Source organism: Ranitomeya variabilis, chromosome 3 (genome assembly GCF_051348905.1).
Source record: "Ranitomeya variabilis isolate aRanVar5 chromosome 3, aRanVar5.hap1, whole genome shotgun sequence".
Lineage (NCBI taxonomy): Eukaryota > Metazoa > Chordata > Amphibia > Anura > Dendrobatidae > Ranitomeya > Ranitomeya variabilis.
In genome coordinates, this window is record NC_135234.1 from 774987379 (window position 1) to 775000864 (window position 13486).

At 52.5% G+C, this 13486-nt stretch overlaps 1 protein-coding gene across 2 annotated transcripts in view; it reads left to right on the forward strand.

Moving 5' to 3' along the window:
- Nucleotides 1-13486, forward strand: part of CLPB (ClpB family mitochondrial disaggregase) — a 93841-nt gene that overhangs the window by 50624 nt on the left and 29731 nt on the right. For both annotated transcript variants that reach the window (XM_077298860.1, XM_077298859.1), the window contains exon 6: nt 1788-1885. In XM_077298860.1, the coding sequence (XP_077154975.1) occupies nt 1788-1885 (98 nt within the window). The remainder of the gene's footprint in view (nt 1-1787; nt 1886-13486) is intronic.

Genomic DNA, 13486 nt, shown 5'->3' on the forward strand with positions numbered 1-13486 from the left:
CCATAACACTGCCCGCTCTGTGGGTGGTGACTAATTGCCCGCTCTATTAAGGGGTCTTAAGGTTGTAGACCCTTCAGCAGGAGCACAATGGGCCTCCTGATCCTCCGCCAATTAACCCCCGCGGCCCCAGCACAGGCGGCCATTGTCTTCATGCCCATCCCCAATTTACAGACTGACGTCCTACCATCACTGCAGTCATTGGAAACCATCTATATGTAGTAAAAGTCCATTAATCCGGCATCATCCGGACGGCTCAGTGCCCTTATTTATGTGGGGGATGGATGACCTGGAGATCGGACGTCCAGATTATCAGACAGGTGCAGGAGCGGTCACCCAGCTTTCCCGGTGTCATCTGGGAGAGCTGGGTGACAACCACTGTGAAGGCGGCTATATCCATCAGTGTCACTACCCCATGGGACCCTCCGTGGAGTCCTAGAAGACCCCTCTTATCCTGGTGGGGACCATTTTTGTCAAATGCCGGATTGTCGGGGTTCCCGTTGCAGATCAGTGATAGGTATTGGGTCTTGTATGACCATCTGATAATCCAGCACCTAGACTGGGAGTTAAAGGGATGCTCAGAATCTGTTCACTAGTCTGCAGAGCAGAGGGGCGTGGCCACTATCAGCCAATCAGTTCATTGCTGGTATTTTCTGCCCTATAGTAGTAAGCGTAATAAGCCACACCTTCAGAATCTCGTCCTGGCGCCTCTGTTCATCCTGGGCTTCCTGGTTCCTGAATATAATGCCAGATGTGCTGTGAAGACTGACACATGGGGAGATGAGTAAGAGAAAGCAAAGCTTTTATTAATGCAGCGTGTGGGCAGATATCAGGTCTAGCGATGACCCCTCTGGGGGCACTGAGGCTGGTGACGTGCAGTGTCGGGGGGGCCGGCAGCCACCTCTCCCGCTCCGATGGCACGTGTTATTTATGAAGGTGTAATATCCGATCGCTGCTGGTTGTGCGCCAGGCGAATCGATGAACACCCCCCTTTTCCTCCTCATGGTCAAGTCCTATCAATTATTGCTGCAATTAGTCATGTGGTCCGGACCATTAACAGGGGGATTAAGCTAATATTGGAGCGTCGCATCGATTGATCCCGAGGAGGAGAATAGATGTGCGGCCTCTGGGCTGTCATCAGCCGGCGGCCGGGGACACGTTAACGCCAGCGCTCGCTGCTCAGCGATCAGTCTTGTCAGCCGGGGCCACGGCAGAGAGCGGCCGCCCGTCCTCTGATCAATGGCCCTTATATCCCGGCCACTTTATGGGCCTTAACCCTCAGACTGCCGGAGGGGACTCGGCCCCGAGCAATCAATATCCGAGAAAAGCGAAAGCCATCCAAATCTCACCTTGTCATCATTGTGCTGGCCTGTTTGTTACAATGTATCAGCGTGGGCAGGGGAAGACGTGACACAATTGTAACAAAAGCGTCTCACAGCTGAAGATTCGCTACACTTGTATCTGGTCCTCAGTCTCCCCCTGTCCTCCAGGATGAGAGAGGTTACCTGCACTGATACATTGTAACAAATGCGTACAAACAGGACTCGGTCAGAAGTCGTCCTCGGCCTCAGACCATTCACTGACAGCAAGCAGAAAAAAAGTTTTAAAACTTTCACAACTTTTCCCACTGTTCAGAGACTACTACACCCAGCATGCCCTGGCCAGGGCGGAAGCAGGAGAGGCAGTGGGTGCACCAGGCTGCCGGGGCATGATTGGAGTTGTAGTTCTACAGCATGTTTGAGATCATTGCCTTACATTATCATGTGACTCTTATGTCTCCCCCCCAAAAGGTGCGGACCCCATGCAGAAGAATGAAATGGGCCACACGCCCCTGGACTACGCCCGGGAAGGAGAGATAAAGAGGATGCTGAAAGAATGGGAGAGCAAGGTGCGTCCGCGGGGAGGGTCCGCCATATCCCGGGAATTGCCATGTAAGCAGTTTCCTAACATACAGTGTACAGTGAGGGCGACTGCCAGTCCTGGGGTCTGTGCTGTACTGGAGAATGGGAGAGCAAGGTGCGTCCGCGGGGAGGGTCCGCCATATCCCGGGAATTGCCATGTAAGCAGTTTCCTAACATACAGTGTACAGTGAGGGCGACTGCCAGTCCTGGGGTCTGTGCTGTACTGGAGAATGGGAGAGCGAGGTGCGTCCGCGGGGAGGGTCCGCCATAACCCGGGAATTGCCATGTAAGCAGTTTCCTAACATACAGTGTACAGTGAAGGCGACTGCCGGTCCTGGGGTCTGTGCTGTACTGGAGAATGGGAGAGCGAGGTGCGTCCGCGGGGAGGGTCCGCCATAACCCGGGAATTGCCATGTAAGCAGTTTCCTAACATACAGTGTACAGTGAGGGCGACTGCCGGTCCTGGGGTCTGTGCTGTACTGGAGAATGGGAGAGCGAGGTGCGTCCGCGGGGAGGGTCCGCCATAACCCAGGAATTGCCATGTAAGCAGTTTCCTAACATACAGTGTACAGTGAGGGCGACTGCCGGTCCTGGGGTCTGTGCTGAATGGGAGAGCGAGGTGCGTCCGCGGGGAGGGTCCGCCATAACCCGGGAATTGCCATGTAAGCAGTTTCCTAATGTACAGTGAGGGCGACTGCCGGTCCTGGGGTCTGTGCTGAACTGGAGAATGGGAGAGCGAGGTGCGTCCGCGGGGAGGGTCCGCCATATCCCGGGAATTGCCATGTAAGCAGTTTCCTAACATACAGTGTACAGTGAGGGCGACTGCCAGTCCTGGGGTCTGTGCTGTACTGGAGAATGGGAGAGCGAGGTGCGTCCGCGGGGAGGGTCCGCCATAACCCGGGAATTGCCATGTAAGCAGTTTCCTAATGTACAGTGAGGGCGACTGCCGGTCCTGGGGTCTGTGCTGTACTGGAGAATGGGAGAGCGAGGTGCGTCCGCGGGGAGGGTCCGCCATAACCCGGGAATTGCCATGTAAGCAGTTTCCTAACATACAGTGTACAGTGAGGGCGACTGCCGGTCCTGGGGTCTGTGCTGTATGGGAGAATGGGAGATCGAGGTGCGTCCGTGGGGAGGGTCCGCCATAACCCGGGAATTGCCATGTAAGCAGTTTCCTAACATACAGTGTACAGTGAGGGCGACTGCCGGTCCTGGGGTCTGTGCTGAACTGGAGAATGGGAGAGCGAGGTGCGTCCGCGGGGAGGGTCCGCCATATCCCGGGAATTGCCATGTAAGCAGTTTCCTAACATACAGTGTACAGTGAGGGCGACTGCCAGTCCTGGGGTCTGTGCTGTACTGGAGAATGGGAGAGCGAGGTGCGTCCGTGGGGAGGGTCCGCCATAACCCGGGAATTGCCATGTAAGCAGTTTCCTAACATACAGTGAGGGCGACTGCCAGTCCTGGGGTCTGTGCTGAATGGGAGAGCGAGGTGCGTCCGCGGGGAGGGTCCGCCATAACCCGGGAATTGCCATGTAAGCAGTTTCCTAACATACAGTGTACAGTGAGGGCGACTGCCAGTCCTGGGGTCTGTGCTGTACTGGAGAATGGGAGAGCGAGGTGCGTCCGCGGGGAGGGTCCGCCATATCCCGGGAATTGCCATGTAAGCAGTTTCCTAACATACAGTGTACAGTGAGGGCGACTGCCGGTCCTGGGGTCTGTTCTGTACTGGAGAATGGGAGAGCGAGGTGCGTCCGCGGGGAGGGTCTGCCATAACCCTGGAATTGCCATGTAAGCAGTTTCCTAACATACAGTGTACAGTGAGGGCGACTGCCGGTCCTGGGGTCTGTTCTGTACTGGAGAATGGGAGAGCGAGGTGCGTCCGTGGGGAGGGTCCGCCATATCCCGGGAATTGCCATGTAAGCAGTTTCCTAACATACCGTGTACAGTGAGGGCGACTGCCGGTCCTGGGGTCTGTGCTGAATGGGAGAGCGAGGTGCGTCCGCGGGGAGGGTCCGCCATAACCCGGGAATTGCCATGTAAGCAGTTTCCTAACATACAGTGTACAGTGAGGGCGACTGCCAGTCCTGGGGTCTGTGCTGTACTGGAGAATGGGAGAGCGAGGTGCGTCCGCGGGGAGGGTCCGCCATATCCCGGGAATTGCCATGTAAGCAGTTTCCTAACATACAGTGTACAGTGAGGGCGACTGCCGGTCCTGGGGTCTGTGCTGTATGGGAGAATGGGAGATCGAGGTGCGTCCGTGGGGAGGGTCCGCCATAACCCGGGAATTGCCATGTAAGCAGTTTCCTAACATACAGTGTACAGTGAGGGCGACTGCCGGTCCTGGGGTCTGTGCTGTATGGGAGAATGGGAGATCGAGGTGCGTCCGTGGGGAGGGTCCGCCATAACCCGGGAATTGCCATGTAAGCAGTTTCCTAACATACAGTGTACAGTGAGGGCGACTGCCAGTCCTGGGGTCTGTGCTGTACTGGAGAATGGGAGAGCGAGGTGCGTCCGCGGGGAGGGTCCGCCATATCCCGGGAATTGCCATGTAAGCAGTTTCCTAACATACAGTGTACAGTGAGGGCGACTGCCGGTCCTGGGGTCTGTTCTGTACTGGAGAATGGGAGAGCGAGGTGCGTCCGTGGGGAGGGTCCGCCATATCCCGGGAATTGCCATGTAAGCAGTTTCCTAACATACAGTGTACAGTGAGGGCGACTGCCGGTCCTGGGGTCTGTGCTGAATGGGAGAGCGAGGTGCGTCCGCGGGGAGGGTCCGCCATAACCCGGGAATTGCCATGTAAGCAGTTTCCTAATGTACAGTGAGGGCGACTGCCGGTCCTGGGGTCTGTGCTGTACTGGAGAATGGGAGAGCGAGGTGCGTCTGCGGGGAGGGTCCGCCATAACCCGGGAATTGCCATGTAAGCAGTTTCCTAACATACAGTGTACAGTGAGGGCGACTGCCGGTCCTGGGGTCTGTGCTGTATGGGGGCGCCTTTCCCTGACTGCTCCACTATCGAGCGACTAACTGGACTTACAGCCGCAGATTCGCTCTGTTCACTGACAGCAAGCAGAGCTCTAGAAAAATGACGAATAATAGTCACAAGATCTATTGGAAAGTTGCTTGAAATCCCCTTTAGTGGTTGAAAGGATTAATTTTACCTAAAGTTTGTTCACGGATGTAAATGCCAAATGTGGCGCTCCGCTAGTATTCTCTGGTGTCACCATCCTCTAGGTGTCTGATATAAAAAGACAGCAGCTGAAGATGAAGAGGCAGTGCCCCTTTAAGGGTGTTGCTAAGGAAATGCCTCTTTAACCCCTTCACGCCGCAGCCCTTTTCCGTTTTTGTGTTCTCGTTTTTCGCTCCCCTTATTTCCAGAGCCATAACTTTTTTATTTTTCCGTTAATATGTTCATGTGAGGGCTTATTTTTTGCGGGACAAGTTGTACTTTTGAACGACACCATTGGTTTTACCATGTCTTGCATAGAAAATGGGAAAAAAATTCCAAGTGTAGTGTGGTGCAAAAAAAGTGCAATTCCACACTTGTTTTTTGTTTGGCTTTTTTGCTAGGTTCACTAAATGCTAAAACTAACCTGCCCTTATGATTCTCTACGTCATTACGAGTTCACAGACACCTAACATGACTAGGTTATTTTTTATCTAAGTGGTAGAAAAAAATTCCAAACTTTGCTAAAAAAAAATAATAAATTGCGCCATTTTCCGATATCCGTAGCGTCTCCATTTTTCGTGATCTGGGGTCGGGTGATGGCTTATGTTTTGCGCGCCGAGCTGGCGTTTTTAAAGGGAACCTATCACCCCGTTTTTTAAAGATTAGATAAAAATAGTGTGAAATAGGGGCAGAGCTGGGCTTTACATTAGTGCCTTTTTGTTGCCTTTATTCCCCCGTTAGGCTGCCGAAATACCTGTGTGAAGTGGCCGTTTTGTCCTGTCACTCAAGTTGGTCAGGTCGGATGGGCATGGTTACAGCGCTGTTTCTCCCCCATCATTACGTTGGTGGCGTAGTGGTGTGCGCATGTCCAAAGCGAAGATCCACTGCCCAGGAGATTCAAAACAGCGCGGGCTTCGCTATTCGCCATTTACCGGTGGGCGCGGCCATCTTTCCTGTGGCCGCGCGTGCGCAGATGGAGCGCTCTGCTGCCCGGGCTTCAGGAAAATGGCTGCCGCGATCTCCATCTGCGCACGCGCGGAATCCCGCGGCCATTTTCCTGAAGCCCGGGCAGCAGAGCGCTCCATCTGCGCACGCGCGGCCACAGGAAAGATGGCCGCGCCCACCGGTAAACGGCGAATAGCGAAGCCCGCGCTGTTTTGAATCTCCTGGGCAGTGGATCTTCGCTTTGGACATGCGCACACCACTACGCCACCAACGTAATGATGAGCCTGATCTGGGGGAGAAACAGCACTGTCACCATGCCCATCCGACCTGACCAACTTGAGTGACAGGACAAAACGGCCACTTCACACAGGTATTTCGGCAGCCTAACGGGGGAATAAAGGCAACAAAAAGGCACTAATGTAAAGCCCAGCTCTGCCCCTATTTCACACTATTTTTATCTAATCTTTAAAAAACGGGGTGATAGGTTCCCTTTAATGATACCATTTTGATCGCCTGTTATTGTATTTTAATGCAATGTCTCGGCAACCAAAAAACAGTAATTCTGGCGTTTAAATTTTTTTTTCTCGCTACGCTGTTTAGCGATCAGGTTAATGCTTTTTTTTTTATAGATAGATCGGGCGATTCTGAACGCGGCGATACCAAATGTGTAGGTTTTTTTATAATTGTTTTATTTTGAATGGGGCGAAAGGGGGGTGATTTAAACTTATATATTTTTTATTTATTTCATATTTTTTAAAACCTTATTTTTTACTTTTGGCATGCTTCAATAGCCTCCATGGGAGACTAGAAGCTGCCATTGCCTGATCCGCTCTGCTACATAGCAGCGATCATCAGATCGCTCCTATGTAGCTGAATTACAGCATTGCTATGAGCGCCGACCACAGGGGGGCGCTCACAGCAAACCGGCATCAGTAACCATAGAGGTCTCAAGGAGACCTCATGTCATGCCGACGGATCGCTGACCCCCGATCACATGACTGGGGTCGACGATGAGCGCATTTCCGGCCCGATGGCCGGAAGTGGTAGATAAATGCTACTGTCAGTGTTTGACAGCGGCATTTAACAGGTTAATAGCGGCGGGTGAACCGTGATTCCACCTGCCGCTATTGCGCGCACATGTCAGCTGTACAAAACAGCTGACATGTCCTGGCTTTGAGGTGGGCTCACCGCCGGAGGCCGCATCAAAGGGGGAGACACAACATGCGCTGTACTAGTACGGCGGAGGTCGGGAAGGGGTTAAGAGTGTCTTTAATTTTCCTGTTTATGGTGTCTTTAAGAAAGTGCCCATTTGAGAAAAGGTTTGGTAAAGTTCCATTATAAGGGGGAGTATTGAAGGCATTGTCCCTTTTTAAAGGGGTTGTGGAGTTATAACTGGCTGGAGAGCCTGTCACACATGACCAGCGCATGGCGGCTCGGAGGAAAGTCTGGTGTGACCCCATTACACACAGTACGGGGGGGTGACCCCATTACACACACAGGACAGGGGGGGGGGTGACCCCATTACACACACAGTACAGGGGGGGGGTGACCCCATTACACACACAGTACAGGGGGGGGGTGACCCCATTACACACACAGTACAGGGGGGGGGGTGACCCCATTACACACACAGTACAGGGGGGGGGTGACCCCATTACACACACAGTACAGGGGGGGGGGGTGACCCCATTACACACACAGTACAGGGGGGGGGTGACCCCATTACACACACAGTACAGGGGGGGGGGTGACCCCATTACACACACAGTACAGGGGGGGGGTGACCCCATTACACACAGTACAGGGGGGGGTGACCCCATTACACACACAGGACAGGGGGGGGGGTGACCCCATTACACACACAGTACGGGGGGGGGGTGACCCCATTACACACAGTACGGGGGGGGTGACCCCATTACACACACAGGACAGGGGGGGGGGTGACCCCATTACACACACAGTACGGGGGGGGGTGACCCCATTACACACAGTACGGGGGGGGTGACCCCATTACACACACAGGACAGGGGGGGGTTGACCCCATTACACACACAGGACAGGGGGGGGTTGACCCCATTACACACACAGTACAGGGGGGGGGGTGACCCCATTACACACACAGTACAGGGGGGGGGGTGACCCCATTACACACAGTACAGGGGGGGGTGACCCCATTACACACACAGGACAGGGGGGGGTTGACCCCATTACACACACAGTACAGGGGGGGGGGTGACCCCATTACACACACAGTACGGGGGGGGTGACCCCATTACACACACAGTACGGGGGGGGGGTGACCCCATTACACACAGTACGGGGGGGTGACCCCATTACACACACAGTACGGGGGGGGTGACCCCATTGCACACACAGTACGGGGGGGGGGTGACCCCATTACACACAGTACAGGGGGGGGTGACCCCATTACACACACAGTACGGGGGGGGTGACCCCATTACACACACAGTACAGGGGGGGGGGTGACCCCATTACACACACAGTACAGGGGGGGTGACCCCATTACACACACAGTACAGGGGGGGGTTGACCCCATTACACACAGTACAGGGGGGGGTGACCCCATTACACACAGTACGGGGGGGGGGTGACCCCATTACACACACAGTACAGGGGGGGGGGTGACCCCATTACACACAGTACGGGGGGGGGTGACCCCATTACACACACAGTACAGGGGGGGTGACCCCATTACACACACAGTACAGGGGGGGGGGTGACCCCATTACACACACAGTACAGGGGGGGGTGACCCCATTACACACACAGTACAGGGGGGGGTGACCCCATTACACACACAGTACAGGGGGGGGTGACCCCATTACACACACAGTACAGGGGGGGTGACCCCATTACACACACAGTACAGGGGGGGGGGTGACCCCATTACACACACAGTACAGGGGGGGTGACCCCATTACACACACAGTACAGGGGGGGGGGTGACCCCATTACACACACAGTACAGGGGGGGGGTGACCCCATTACACACACAGTACAGGGGGGGGGGTGACCCCATTACACACACAGTACAGGGGGGGGGTGACCCCATTACACACACAGTACAGGGGGGGGGGTGACCCCATTACACACAGTACAGGGGGGGGTGACCCCATTACACACAGTACAGGGGGGGGTGACCCCATTACACACACAGTACGGGGGGGGGGTGACCCCATTACACACACAGTACAGGGGGGGTGACCCCATTACACACAGTACGGGGGGGGGGGGGGGTGGGCCCATTACACACACAGTACAGGGGGGGTGGGGTGACCCCATTACACACACAGTACAGGGGATGGGGTGACCCCATTACACACACAGTACGGGGGGGGGGGGGTGACCCCATTACACACACAGTACAGGTGGGGGGGGTGACCCCATTACACACACAGTACAGGGGGGGGGTGACCCCATTACACACACAGTACAGGGGAGTTGACCCCATTACACACACAGTACAGGGGGGGGGTGACCCCATTACACACACAGTACAGGGGGGGGGTGACCCCATTACACACACAGTACAGGGGGGGGGTGACCCCATTACACACACAGTACAGGGGGGGGGGGTGACCCCATTACACACACAGTACAGGGGGGGGGGTGACCCCATTACACACACAGTACAGGGGGGGGGGGGTGACCCCATTACACACACAGTACAGGGGGGGGGGGGTGACCCCATTACACACACAGTACAGGGGGGGGGTGACCCCATTACACACAGTACAGGGGGGGGGTGACCCCATTACACACAGTACAGGGGGGGTGACCCCATTACACACACAGTACAGGGGGGGGTGACCCCATTACACACACAGTACAGGGGGGGGTGACCCCATTACACACACAGTACAGGGGGGGGGTGACCCCATTACACACACAGTACAGGGGGGGGGTGACCCCATTACACACACAGTACAGGGGGGGGGTGACCCCATTACACACAGTACAGGGGGGGGGTGACCCCATTACACACAGTACAGGGGGGGTGACCCCATTACACACACAGTACAGGGGGGGGTGACCCCATTACACACACAGTACAGGGGGGGGTGACCCCATTACACACACAGTACAGGGGGGGGTGACCCCATTACACACACAGTACAGGGGGGGGTGACCCCATTACACACACAGTACGGGGGGGGGGGTGACCCCATTACACACACAGTACAGGGGGGGGTGACCCCATTACACACACAGTACAGGGGGGGGTGACCCCATTACACACACAGTACAGGGGGGTGACCCCATTACACACACAGTACAGGGGGTGGGGTGACCCCATTACACACACAGTACAGGGGGGGGTGACCCCATTACACACACAGTACAGGGGGGGGTGACCCCATTACACACACAGTACAGGAGATTTTCTGGTTTTCTGAACATTCTATAATTTTCACTTCCTGAGTATTGTTATCGCTTATAGTGCAGTTCCCTAATGTTCCCTGATGCTTAGAATAAATCCTCCGCCCCATCCCCCACCCGAAGGGAATCGCTTACAGTGTGCGTCACTAATATAAAGGTGGTTTCCTAATATTAGGACAATCGCTCATAATACGATTCCTAAAAATATAATCGTGCCCTCCTAACTTCTTATAACGCACTTCCATCAGAGAGGACATTGCTGGTGTCAGTCCTGACGTCACTAGTACATAATATAGTAGTAATCGCTTATAATGCACTTCCATAAGACGAGATTCCTAATTATTCCCCTGAACATACAGTTGTGGCCAAAAATATTGACACCCCTGCAATTCTGTCAGATAATATTCCGTTTCATCCTGAAAATGATTGTAAACACAAATTCTTTGTTATTATTATCTTCATTTAATTTGTCTTAAATGAAAAAAACACAAAAAGAATGGTCATAAAGCCAAATTGGATATAATTCCACACCAAACATAAAAAAGCGGGTGGACAAAAGTATTGGCACTGTTGGAAAAATCATGTGATGCTTCTGTAATTAGTGTAATTAACAGCACCTGTAACTTACCTGTGGCACCTAACAGGTGTTGGCAATAACTAAATCACACTTGCAGCCAGTTGACATGGATTAAAGTTGACTCAACCTCTGTCCTGTGTCCTTGTGTGTACCACATTGAGCATGGAGAAAAGAAAGAAGACCAAAGAACTGTCTGAGGACTTGAGAAACCAAATTGTGAGGAAGCATGAGCAATCTCAAGGCTACAAGTCCATCTCCAGAGACCTGAATGTTCCTGTGTCTACCGTGCGCAGTGTCATCAAGAAGTGTAAAGCCCATGGCAATGTGGCTAATCTCCCTAGATGTGGACGGAAAAGAAAAATTGACAAGAGATTTCAACGCAAGATTGTGCGGATGTTGGATAAAGAACCTCGACTAACATCCAAACAAGTTCAAGCTGCCCTGCAGTCCGAGGGTACAACAGTGTCAACCCGTACTATCCGTCGGCGTCTGAATGAAAAGGGACTGTATGGTGGGAGACCCAGGAAGACCCCACTTCTTACCCCGAGACCTAAAAAAGCCAGGCTGGAGTTTGCCAAAACTTACCTGAAAAAGCCTAAAACGTTTTGGAAGAATGTTCTCTGGTCAGATGAGACAAAAGTAGAGCTTTTTGGGCAAAGGCATCAACATAGAGTTTACAGGAGAAAAAAAAGAGGCATTCAAAGAAAAGAACACGGTCCCTACAGTCAAACATGGCGGAGGTTCCCTGATGTTTTGGGGTTGCTTTGCTGCCTCTGGCACTGGACTGCTTGACCGTGTGCATGGCATTATGAAGCCTGAAGACTACCAACAGATTTTGCAGCATAATGTAGGGCCCAGTGTGAGATAGCTGGGTCTCCCTCAGAGGTCATGGGTCTTCCAGCAGGACAATGACCCAAAACACACTTCAAAAAGCACTAGAAAATGGTTTGAGAGAAAGCACTGGAGACTTCTAAGGTGGCCAGCAATGAGTCCAGACCTGAATCCCATAGAACACCTGTGGAGAGATCTAAAAATGGCAGTTTGGAGAAGGCGCCCTTCAAATATCAGGGACCTGGAGCAGTTTGCCAAAGAAGAATGGTCTAAAATTCCAGCAGAGCATTGTAAGAAACTCATTGATGGTTACCGGAAGTGGTTGGTCCCAGTTATTTTGGCTAAAGGTTGTGCAACCAAGTATTAGGCTGAGGGTGCCAATACTTTTGTCTGGCCCATTTTTGGAGTTTTGTGTGAAATGATCAATGTTTTGCTTTTTGCTTCATTCTCTTTTGTGTTTTTTCATTTAAGACAAATTAAATGGAGATAATAATAACAAAGAATTTGTGTTTGCAATAATTTTCAGGAAGAAACTGAGTATTATCTGAGAGAACTGCAGGGGTGTCAATACTTTTGGCCACAACTGTAATATTTAGATAATTGCTTCCATGCAATTCCAAAATTGCAGTGATGTCCTAAACCTAAAACACTGAAACTTGCTTATAGTGCGCTTCCATAAAATAGAAGAAATTGCTTTAATGCCGGTCCCAAATATTACCTCCACATAATATACTGGTAATTGCTGGTAGTGCACTTCCATAAGACGTGACCCCTATACGTGCCCTCCACATAATATACTGGTAATTGCTGGTAGTGCACTTCCATAAGACGTGACCCCTATACGTGCCCTCCACATAATATACTGGTAATTGCTTGTAGTGCACTTCCATAAGACGTGACCCCTATACGTGCCCTCCACATAATATACTGGTAATTGCCTGTAGTGCACTTCCATAAGACGTGACCCCTATACGTGCCCTCCACATAATATACTGGTAATTGCCTGTAGTGCACTTCCATAAGACGCGACTCCTATACGTGCCCTCCACATAATATACTGGTAATTGCCTGTAGTGCACTTCCATAAGACGCGACTCCTATACGTGCCCTCCACATAATATACTGGTAATTGCCTGTAGTGCACTTCCATAAGACGTGACCCCTATACGTGCCCTCCACATAATATACTGGTAATTGCCTGTAGTGCACTTCCATAAGACGTGACCCCTATACGTGCCCTCCACATAATATACTGGTAATTGCTTGTAGTGCACTTCCATAAGACGTGACCCCTATACGTGCCCTCCACATAATATACTGGTAATTGCCTGTAGTGCACTTCCATAAGACGTGACCCCTATATGTGCCCTCCACATAATATACTGGTAATTGCCTGTAGTGCACTTCCATAAGACGCGACTCCTATACGTGCCCTCCACATAATATACTGGTAATTGCCTGTAGTGCACTTCCATAAGACGTGACCCCTATACGTGCCCTCCACATAATATACTGGTAATTGCTGGTAGTGCACTTCCATAAGACGTGACTCCTATACGTGCCCTCCACATAATATACTGGTAATTGCTGGTAGTGCACTTCCATAAGACGTGACCCCTATACGTGCCCTCCACATAATATACTGGTAATTGCCTGTAGTGCACTTCCATA